This window comes from Brienomyrus brachyistius, chromosome 5, assembly GCF_023856365.1.
Source record: "Brienomyrus brachyistius isolate T26 chromosome 5, BBRACH_0.4, whole genome shotgun sequence".
Lineage (NCBI taxonomy): Eukaryota > Metazoa > Chordata > Actinopteri > Osteoglossiformes > Mormyridae > Brienomyrus > Brienomyrus brachyistius.
In genome coordinates this window covers 3,834,556-3,845,013 of record NC_064537.1, presented here as the reverse complement: position 1 = coordinate 3,845,013, position 10,458 = coordinate 3,834,556, and the positions used below count along the sequence as shown (strand labels likewise).

At 47.3% G+C, this 10,458-nt stretch overlaps 2 protein-coding genes across 2 annotated transcripts in view; both read left to right on the top strand.

The window, feature by feature from the left end:
* The first annotated feature begins 1,531 nt into the window (after nt 1-1,531).
* si:dkey-282h22.5 (uncharacterized protein LOC107988040 homolog) lies at nt 1,532-3,732 on the top strand. The gene is made up of 4 exons (XM_049014984.1): nt 1,532-1,676; nt 2,054-2,155; nt 2,544-2,673; nt 2,887-3,732. The coding sequence occupies exons 2-4, from the start codon at nt 2,059-2,061 to the stop codon at nt 3,179-3,181; spliced, it is 522 nt and encodes a 173-aa protein (XP_048870941.1). The 5' UTR covers nt 1,532-1,676; nt 2,054-2,058; the 3' UTR covers nt 3,182-3,732.
* Nucleotides 3,733-4,205: 473 nt separating this feature from the next.
* The window catches only part of rnf213b (ring finger protein 213b), a 49,949-nt gene continuing 43,696 nt past the window's right edge, over nt 4,206-10,458 (top strand). Inside the window, exons 1-5 of the mRNA XM_049014991.1 lie at nt 4,206-4,433; nt 5,238-5,519; nt 5,792-6,468; nt 7,731-7,874; nt 8,991-9,160. Of these exons, the coding sequence (XP_048870948.1) occupies nt 5,355-5,519; nt 5,792-6,468; nt 7,731-7,874; nt 8,991-9,160 (1,156 nt within the window). The 5' untranslated portion in view covers nt 4,206-4,433; nt 5,238-5,354. The remainder of the gene's footprint in view (nt 4,434-5,237; nt 5,520-5,791; nt 6,469-7,730; nt 7,875-8,990; nt 9,161-10,458) is intronic.

The following is a 10,458-nucleotide window of genomic DNA, read 5'->3' as shown; positions in this document are numbered from 1 at the left end:
AGCCTGTGGTGCTCGCTGGCGCGTTCACATGGCTGCTTTGGAGCAGTCTGTTCCTGAGTGGCGCGTCTGCACTGGATGGCGGGCGCGTCCGCACTGGGTGGCGGTAAGCCCCACGCAGGCTGCTGGTGTGGACGCTGAAATCGCCTTAAGCCACGTCTCCGAAATAAACGCTCCATCCTGCTCTTCTGCTGCTGCACCGGACGCTACACACCAAGCCAGCAAACCCACTTTGGCTCGAATTCCTCCTTCCCGTCTCTGCGAGCAGCGTGATCTCAGGATGCAGCCGGCAAGCGCGATCGTGGCAGCGGATTCATTTAGTGGTGGAGCTTTTTCCGCACGAGTGCATGAGCTTCGACAAGATGTTGGCAGTGGTTTTGGATTGTTTCACAACTGTTGCTGGATTGTTGATGTGATTTTTTTTGCCATTTGAAAATGTAAAGTACAGCAGAAATAAATGCTTTGTGGGCCAATTAGGGCCGTGCCAGTCTAGAGTGAGAATTGTGTTTGTTTTTCTGCCAGAAGACCACGTTGGAAGAGTTTTTCCAGGTTGTGCAGCCTTTCGATGGCCGTTTTGAATCCTGAGCCTATTTTTATACAAATTTATACATTATAAAGTCTCTGTCTCCATCCTTGAGGATTTTGTCATTATCTGGAACCCCTAAACTCCCCCTGCTCCGTTTTGGTACAGTCCACACCCTTGGTCCCATCTTTGGATGCACCCCTTGGCCCTCACATTGGTTTCCTCTGTAAACAGCACTCTCTTTGGATGAAAATAGTACCTTTTTTTATACTAGGGCCTTCCAGTCAAAACACGGATGAGAATAGAGAGCTTCCTTAAACAAGCAGGGCGATCTGGTCGCTGTAAGCTGCGGTCGTAACCTTCCCCCCTTTTCTCAAGGCAGTAACGAGCGCTGGCATGTGCCATGGTTTCGTGATCGGGGGTGCGGTGGACCTCAGATGGACAACAGGCCGGCACGGCAAAAAGCAGGAATGCTTCTCCTGGAACCGAGTCTGAAACATCAAGCGCTTCCGCTCTCTTGCACTACACATGTTCCTGGGGGGGGGGGAGTTGGAGTCACCAGCAAGACGGGGAGAGACCTGCCAAGCTGTGTGGAGGCAGCAGAGACCTGGCCGTCGAGCGGGACGCGGAGCGCGACGTCCGGAGCGCCGTTGTTCCCGCTAAGAAGACCACTGCGTCGTTCCAGAGGTTTCCACAAATGATCAAGTAGCTGTTTCCATCCCAGATGATTCTGCCACTGGGGTCTGCTTCCTCGAAGCGGCGATCACAGGGACACCGCAAATAATCCATAATCATGTCGGGTACCGGGAGAGGACTAATGAGGGGTGTGTTCTCATATAAGCGAGCGTCCCGTTTGGGGGATTGTGGGTAAGGAGACGCTTGTGTGTGGCTGCATCTGGGCAAAAGCCTCTTCATACACTGTACGTCATGCCTTTTTGCGAGAGGTAAAGAGGCCATACTGAGGAAATGGTTGGAACCTAATTTGCTACAATGATCACCAGGGTGCTGAAGCCACACCCCCCCCCCCCACCACAGAGTAGGACAGGGGGCTGACATTCCAGAGCCTGATATTTAAGCCAGCCAACCAGTTACTGCTCACAGAAGTTTCTGAGTTTACCACTGGTGAATTATTAGAGGAAAAATCCATCCAAAGCAGGTATTTATCCATTTTTTTTACCTAGAATTTACAGCTTCCCTTGAAATTTAGAAGTTATTACAGCGTGTGTTTGGATTGTCATTCTTCAAAAATCTATAGACTAGAAAAAGGTGAAACTATGAGCCTTTGTACCGTTGCAGGCAATGAATCTATATTTTATATCATTTTTAGATCTGACTCCTGTACTTGATTAGCATGAACGATCTGCTTCTATTGTGGTATAATAGTGATATTTTATCTGCTAAATAATTTCATATAACATGAATACATGTTGTAGGTAAACAACCTCGTTCATTTTATTCATGGGGCAGGAATGTTTTTAATGGGAATGAATGAGTTCCAGTTCTGATGGTCCTACTGTGTCTCTGCTCTGAAAGCAATAATGAGGCTGGTGCTACTGCTGCTGGCTCTGGTGGTGCTGAGTGCGGCCCAGAAGAGGAGACAGAAGCAGAATGCAGAGTGGGACTATAGGGCTGACGGTGAGGGACCTAGCTGCAGGTTCTGGGCTCCTTAAGGGCCGTGCTATTGTACCCTAGAATCAGGTATTTTGCCTGCATTGCATTAAGTATCTCAAAGTATAAATGGTGATATAATGAAGCAGCAGAGCCTAGCATTTGTACCCTAATGGCTCTGTTAAGCTTGTAATTTTAGTTGTTATTTTAGTTGTTCACTGAGAGTGATGTCAGTGTGGTTCTCCTGGGAGAACTTCCCGGGCCAGCGAACAGCACTGCCAGAAATGAAGTCACGTTCAGGCATGAAACAGAGAGAGACACAACATCGTGGCTCCCACTTGCAAGTAAAGTCGGTGTGGGTCGATGCCAGGCGTGCCTTGTGCCAACCTCACTGCTTTCTGTGCTTCCTCTGAAGCGGAGAAGGTCAACACTAAAGGCTGCTCCAACCTCACCTTGGTGCTGGACAACTGGAAGTTTGCCATCATGACGCAGGTCAAGGAGCTGCTCCTCAACGACCACAGCATGGTCCTGCCCGACTACACCAGGTAGGTCGATCCAGGGGCCTCCACTGAACGAGGACCCTGTCGTTGTGCTGAGAGAGTGTTAGGAATCTCTCCTGCTGGAACGCAAGCAGGACAGTAAGGCTGTGCCTGAGGCTGGTCTTTTTGTTGGTGGTTTCCAGCGATTCGGGAACAAGCTGGCTGATGCTTAATCCTCTGCTTCCTCTGCCCCCCTGGCCTCCCTGACCCCAAACCCAGGATCAAACCCCTGTCTGATGCTTTGGATGACCTCTATACGGAGTTTAACAGTCTGAAGGAGCGTCTGGGAGAGCTCACCACCAAGTTCGAGGGGGTGGAGGCCTTCGTGGATGACATGCGGGCAGGCAGGGGCCCGGCCCCCCCCAGGCCAGAGCGTCCGCCACCGGAGGAGGTGCCCCCACCCTCCAGGGAGAAGCATCCTGGACTAGTGGGTGAAGGACCCAGGCAGCCTGCACGCAGAAACAGGGTTATGCTTCGAAATCCTTTGAGGAAGGTAGAAACCCCCCAGGCCTGAGCTTTGGACCCTCACTTTGATCTCCGCCCCTTATTCCCTCCCTCAGTCCTGTACCTAATTCCATTGTATTATAGCTGACGAGGGTGGCACTGGCCCACATAAAAAGGCTTTCAAACACTAGAAGAGCACCTTGTAGCATTAACAGACACTGCCACAATGTTTCCTGGAAACACGTTTAACTCTTTTTGTCTACCCTTTCGTCTGCTGACATCATTGCCTTATGTATCCATGTTTTTATCTTGACTTCCTGTTTTAGTTTTTTATGCTTTAGCCCATAAATAGTGGTCCATCCAAAGTGTGTTTCTATAGCAAAATGTTCCCTCTCCTTTTGAATAATGACCCACCAAAACTAAGCATATGTCATTCTTTTTTTTTGTTTATTTTGAAAATGTATTTACGTAACAGTTAAAACAGTATAGTTTTTGGCCAGTAGGTGGCAACATGTCACAGGCGATGAAAATTATATGAAGTATCGTTTTCTTTTTCCTGCAACTGTAAATATCGATTAATTGTAGAGAAATGCATCCAATAAACGATTTTGTTGTATTTTTGCTGTGCGTGTTTGTGTGTTTTTTTTTTATATTAATGTTTGACATTCTTCTAACGCTATTGTTCATCTGAACAAAACATAAGCAAAAATGCTGAAATAGGTAACAGGAGCAGGACCGGCCCTATGTGGGGCCCTAGGCGAGCATCACTGCCTGTCGTAGCAGGGTTGGACTGGGATTCAACGTCGGCCCTGGGCTGGGACTTCGGGAGTAGGCAGGACCCCCAGTTCTACCGGCCCTCAAACCCATCGGCCCAGACTGAGCTGTGGATACGGGAGGCAGGATACGGTAAGACAGCGCAGAAAACGTATGCCACCTACCGTTCAAACCGGCCCATTTCTCATTTCGTATGTTCAATTTACGCTGAAACGAAACCGAAATTAGGAGTTCGAGTTAGGAACGTTCGCGCAACTCTAAGTTACTACGGGACAGAAAAATGTTTCCATTTGGTAAGAAAGCTACGACCATTCATGCAATACCCGGTAACTTATTAAAGAGCGCAACACCGGAGTTAATATCGCACTGCGATTTTTAAATGTCGAATTCGAGTTTGCATTTTATATTTATGCTATAAATAAGCAGACACGGTAACTTACTCTTTCGTCAGTGTCCCTTGACCGAAAGGGGCGAGTCGCCTAGTTCATTGAGATTCGGCTCTGCGAAGCAAACAGCGTTACTCACTGGACCGGCAGCTGGCGTAGCAGGTACCCATCGGTGTCGTCTTCTGTACTTTAAAAAACAAGTACATAAAATGCCATCATGAATCACTGGAAATTATAAGGGATACTTTTCTAATATTTTGAATTGTTCTCGAAGTGCAGTAGGTGTCATTAGAATTTTATTTGGTATTCTTTTACGTTACGTTAAGCTGATTGACGTCGTGTATTGTCCAGTAGTTATGCATGCAGGTATTTATCTCACGAATGTACGTGCTGTCAACACGTTTTATGATTTCCAAATGTATGTTCCAAATGCATGCTTTACGGCAGTATAGCTGTCACATTCGCATTTCATTTTAATGCGAGTCACATGAAATGAAATTGAATGTTGAGTGGAATTAAGCTTTTTATTTGCCATTTGGGGCGGCATTTTGTCGCAGTGGTTAGCAGTGTTGCCTCGCTCCTCTTGGATCGGGGTTCGAATCTCTGCCTTGGCTCCATGTATGTGGAGTTTGCATGTTTTCCCGCTGTAGTCGTGGGGTTTCCTCCGGTTCTCTCTCGCAGCCTGAAAACATGCTAAGCAATTACAGTAAATGGATGGTTGTATTTGGCATTTCTTCAAATGTTATGTTGGTAAATGTATTTCTGAAAAACAAAACGTGTTTTGCTTGGGCTCAGAAGAAATGTATCCTAATGCAGAAACTGAAAGGAAACGTCAGACATCCACGAGGAAACAGAAACTCACTGAACTTGCTGTAGACAAAGCCTGGTAACCTTTGTACCTCACCCACATGATTTATTATTATAAATAACAATTCTCTTATCTTCGCATTTTCTCAAAACTGGAAGCAGAGGCAGACAGAAAACAGAGTAGGTCCCCATTCTGGGCCTTGCCTTGTCACACGGAAGCTGGGCGCCGACCCAGACTCATGCTGGTAGCAGTGCGGACCCCACAAGCTTCCGCTGATGATGGAGACCGACCCAGATGGGGCGGACGCGTCTGAGAAACAGGGAATGCAGCAGCATTTGTCTGCTATGGATGATGGGAGGAGCCAAGTGAAGCAGGAGTCCATCAGGAAGCCAGAGGAGGTGCTGGAAAACAGGCCTGGGGCTCCAGAGAATCAGAAGCTGGTGAGAGAGGAAGCAGATCTAACGTATCTTTAATGACCCCTCCCTAAATCATTCATTCTTTTCATACAGCAGCATAACAGTAGTAACTGTCCTGAAATGTTATCCTCGTAATATTCTTCTGCTAAATGACATAAATCCCGAAAAGGCCGAATTGGCTGCTGACACGCTGTCGTGTTCTTGGCCCAGTGTACAGTAATCACATGCTGAGACGTCGCATGCAGTTCCAAGTGTTCAGGCAGGAACCTCGTAACTGTGTCTTCATTCTCTTACAGCCCCGGGATGAAGGTCAAGGTCGAGCCCCGAAAAAGAGAAATAAAAGAGCGAAAAAGAAAAAAAAAAAGGAACAGGAGGCTGAAGATGAGAGTGTCATCTCTTCTAAAAGGATCTTGAAGGAAACGGAGACGCCTTCAACCAAGAGCGCTAAAAAGAAAAGAATGGATGGACAGCCCAGGAATGACGGGAACGGGCGGCAGAAACCGGACACCCGAGGACTGAAAACCACAGGGATGCAGACGGAGGAACAGCAGCAAGCAGGATGGGTGACCAAGAAGGACCAGGAAACCCAGACCAGGACGGTGGAGCTGTGCACTCAGCAAACGCAAACGGACCCCACTAATACCACTCAGCAAGACCAACTATCAGACCAGTGCACCGCTGTGACAACCAGCCAAAGTCCAGCGTCAGACCAAGGGCAGAAAGACCCAGGCAACGCTCACAGCGACCAGCACAAACTAGCTGAGCATCCAGATCAAGGCTCAGGTAATTCCCAAGACAACTCTCAGGTTCATCAAGGGCTCCAAGCACAGTCAGCTTCAGACAAGGTGGGTGAAGGCAAGAATCCTCAGCAGTCTACGAGGTCCAGGGAAAGAAGCTCAGACCGTGGGGGGAAGTCCAAGGAGCAGCCGGAGGAGATGAAGAGACAACAAGAAGTTGATACCAGAGGGAGTCGGTGGGTTTCTCTTTCATGGCATCTGTGGTTCAGGTGTAGATGGATCAGTCATGTGTGCCTGTTTGGGTGTAGATGAATCAGTCATGTGTGCCTGTTCGGGTGTAGATGGATCAGTCACGTGTGCCTGTTCGGGTGTAGATGGATCAGTCACGTGTGCCTGTTTGGGTGTAGATGAATCAGTCATGTGTGCCTGTTCGGGTGTAGATGGATCAGTCACGTGTGCCTGTTCGGGTGTAGATGGATCAGTCACGTGTGCCTGTTCGGGTGTAGATGGATCAGTCACGTGTGCCTGTTCGGGTGTAGATGGATCAGTCACGTGTGCCTGTTTGGATGTAGATGGATCAGTCACGTGTGCCTGTTTGGGTGTAGATGGATCAGTCACGTGTGCCTGTTCGGGTGTAAATGGATCAGTCACGTGTGCCTGTTCGGGTGTAAATGGATCAGTCACGTGTGCCTGTTCGGGTGTAGATGGATCAGTCACGTGTGCCTGTTCGGGTGTAGATGGATCAGTCACGTGTGCCTGTTCGGGTGTAGATGGATCAGTCACGTGTGCCTGTTCGGGTGTAGATGGATCAGTCACGCGTGCCTGTTCAGGTGTAGATGGATCAGTCACGTGTGCCTGTTTGGATGTAAATGGATCAGTCACGTGTACCTGTTAGGATGTAGATGGATCAGTCACGTGTGCCTGTTTGGATGTAGATGGATCAGTCACGTGTGCCTGTTCGGGTGTAGATGGATCAGTCACGTGTGCCTGTTCGGGTGTAGATGGATCAGTCACGTGTGCCTGTTTGGGTGTAGATGGATCAGTCACGTGTGCCTGTTTGGATGTAGATGGATCAGTCACGTGTGCCTGTTAGGATGTAGATGGATCAGTCACGTGTGTCTGTTCGGGTGTAGATGGATCAGTCACGTGTGCCTGTTTGGATGTAGATGGATCAGTCACGTGTGCCTGTTCGGAGGTAGATGGATCAGTCACGTGTGCCTGTTCGGGTGTAGATGGATCAGTCACGTGTGCCTGTTTGGATGTAGATGGATCAGTCACGTGTGCCTGTTTGGATGTAGATGGATCAGTCACGTGTGCCTGTTAGGATGTAGATGGATCAGTCACGTGTGCCTGTTTGGATGTAGATGGATCAGTGATGTGTGCCTGTTCGGGTGTAGATGGATCAGTGATGTGTGCCTGTTCGGGTGTAGATGGATCAGTCACGTGTGCCTGTTCGGGTGGAAATGATTATGAAAAGCTTTTTCTGCCTCTTCTTTAGGGAACATTCCCCTACAAGACCCACCGTGTTCACTTTTAACATTTATGCCGTTCTGGACAAGAAGTTTAAATTCAACCAGAATGCTGACAAGCTGCTTCTTCTGCATGGTAATGGAGAAGAGGTGCTCGAAATCCTCCATTTCAGGTGTGTGAACCACGCCTCCCCCCGATCATGGCTTCCTTAAGGTGTGCTGACCTGTAAATGATACCTGTGAAGATCACCTTTGCTGTCTCCCTATGCCAGGACACACAGCTCATGGGGTCGTACCTTATCAGTACTGCACTTCCTCTAGCTGTCTGCACATCCTTCCTTGATACACAGTCTATTCACTGCATGTTTACTGCATATTTACTGCATATGTCTTATCTGTTATCGCCCTGCTGTTTGTCCTGCTGTCTCTCCCTCACCCTGCAAGTTCACTGTGTTCCTTCAAACACATGCGACAAGAAGAACCTGAAACCCCGAACCTGAATAGGTCAATAGGAGTGTGGGAGGGGCATGGGCACCCTGACAGATTCAGGGGGCCCAGCACTTTACAAGGGCCTGGAATACGTACAATTATGTAATATAAGGGGAGCAGGGGGTCCAAGGTGGCCTGTATGTCAGTTCAGACAGACTGAGAGAAATTTAGAGACACCTAAACTGTCGAAACCACTGAGAAGTGGCTTCCCAGGAGAAACCTTCACTTGTACAGGAGAACATGCAAACTCAGGTACGCAGTGAGGCCATGGCACGGCCTAGGGAGACTCCCCCTTCACTGCTGTTCTCATCTTTTTCTGATCTGCGTCACAAAGCTTGTATAAAGTTTTATCTTTCTTTGTAAATACATTTGGGGAGGTACACATGTGGGCACCCTCTCACACATGACCACACACACACACACACACACACATTTTTAGGTAAAAAAAAATGAGTATTCATCACGTTGTGGGGACATTTGGTCCCCACAAGGTAAGGTATACCTGGACCACACATACACACACACATTTTTTGGTAAAAAAATGAGTATTCATCACGTTGTGGGGACATTTGGTGTCCCCACAACGTGACATTTGGTATTTAGATGATAATTGTATAATCATCTAATGTTGGTTATTAATGTCTATTACAGTTAAGGTGTGTTAGGATGTTAAGAATTTTCTATGAATGCATTATGAATGCGCACTGAATCTTCTATGAATGCAGTATAAGACATTATGAAGCTGCAGCTGATGTGAAGCATTACCCAGCATTTATAACCAGATGCTGTCTGTCTTTCAGTGAAAAGGGTCAGCAAGGCTACCTGACTGAAGCCCGTTTTTTGGTGGAAGAAAAGAACCTTCCAAGGGGTCAGCTTGTGCAATATGCGTATTGTGTTAGGAAGCAAGGGAAGCAGATTATAGAAACCGGCCGAAGATCTATGATAATACCTTATAACCCTCAAATAAAAGGTAACAATTTGTCATAAAGACCGCAATTGTGTAGAACTCACATATGCGTATGTACACTGAACAAAAATATAAACGCAACACTTTTGTTTTTGCTCCCATTTTTCATGAGATGGACTTAAAGATCTACAATTCATTCCAGATACACAATATTACCATTTCTCTCAAACATTTCTCACAAATCAGTCTAAATGTGTGATAGTGAGCACTTCTGCTTTGCTGAGATAATCCATCCCACCTCACAGGTGTGCCACATCAAGATGCTGATCTGACATCATGGGTAGTGCACAGGTGTACCTTATACTGCCCACAATAAAAGGCCACCCTGGAATGTGCAGTTTTGTCTCACAGCAAAATGCTACAGATGCCACAAGCATTGAGGGAGCGTGCAATTGGCATGCTGACAGCAGGAATGTCAACCAGATCTGTTGCTCGTGCATTGAATGTTCATTTCTCAACCATAAGCCGTCTCCAAAGGCGTTTCAGAGAATATGGCAGTACATCCAACCGGCCTCACAACCGCAGACCACGTGTAACCACACCAGCCCAGGACCTCCACATCCAGCAGGTTCACCTCCAAGATCGTCTGAGACCAGCCACTCAGACAGATAATGCACGGCCCCATGTTGCAAGGATCTGTACACAGTTCTTGGAAGCTGAAAATGTCCCAGTTCTTGCATGGCCAGCATACTCACCGGACATGTCACCCGTTGAGCATGTTTGGGATGTGCTTGACCGGCGTATACGACAGCGTGTACCAGTTCCCACTAATATCCAACAACTTCGCACAGCCATTGAAGAGGAGTGGACCAACATTCCACAGGCCACAATTGACAATCTGATAAACTCTATGCGAAGAAGATGTGTTGCATTGCATGAGGCAAATGGTGGTCACACCAGATACTGACCGGTTCTGAGTCCCCAGACCCCCAATAAAGCAAAAAACTGCACATTCCAGGGTGGCCTTTTATTGTGGGCAGTATAAGGTACACCTGTGCACTACCCATGATGTCAGATCAGCATCTTGATGTGGCACACCTGTGAGGTGGGATGGATTATCTCAGCAAAGCAGAAGTGCTCACTATCACACATTTAGACTGATTTGTGAGAAATGTTTGAGAGAAATGGTAATATTGTGTATCTGGAATGAATTGTAGGTCTTTAAGTCCATCTCATGAAAAATGGGAGCAGAAACAAGAGTGTTGCGTTTATATTTTTGTTCAGTATATATCTCAAATGTAATATCATTTTAACACCCTGTTCTGAAAAGTTCTATGTTGTGGTATTTAGAAAAGTTTTCT

What these genes read in the sequence shown, in the direction of transcription:
- si:dkey-282h22.5 (XM_049014984.1), top strand. Translation starts at nt 2,059, where the DNA reads ATGAGGCTGGTGCTACTGCTGCTGGCTCTGGTGGTGCTGAGTGCGGCC. An exon ending in GTGGGACTATAGGGCTGACG is followed by an intron (nt 2,156 to 2,543) that starts GTGAGGGACCTA and finishes CTTCCTCTGAAG; the next exon opens with CGGAGAAGGTCAACACTAAA. An exon ending in GTCCTGCCCGACTACACCAG is followed by an intron (nt 2,674 to 2,886) that starts GTAGGTCGATCC and finishes CCCCAAACCCAG; the next exon opens with GATCAAACCCCTGTCTGATG.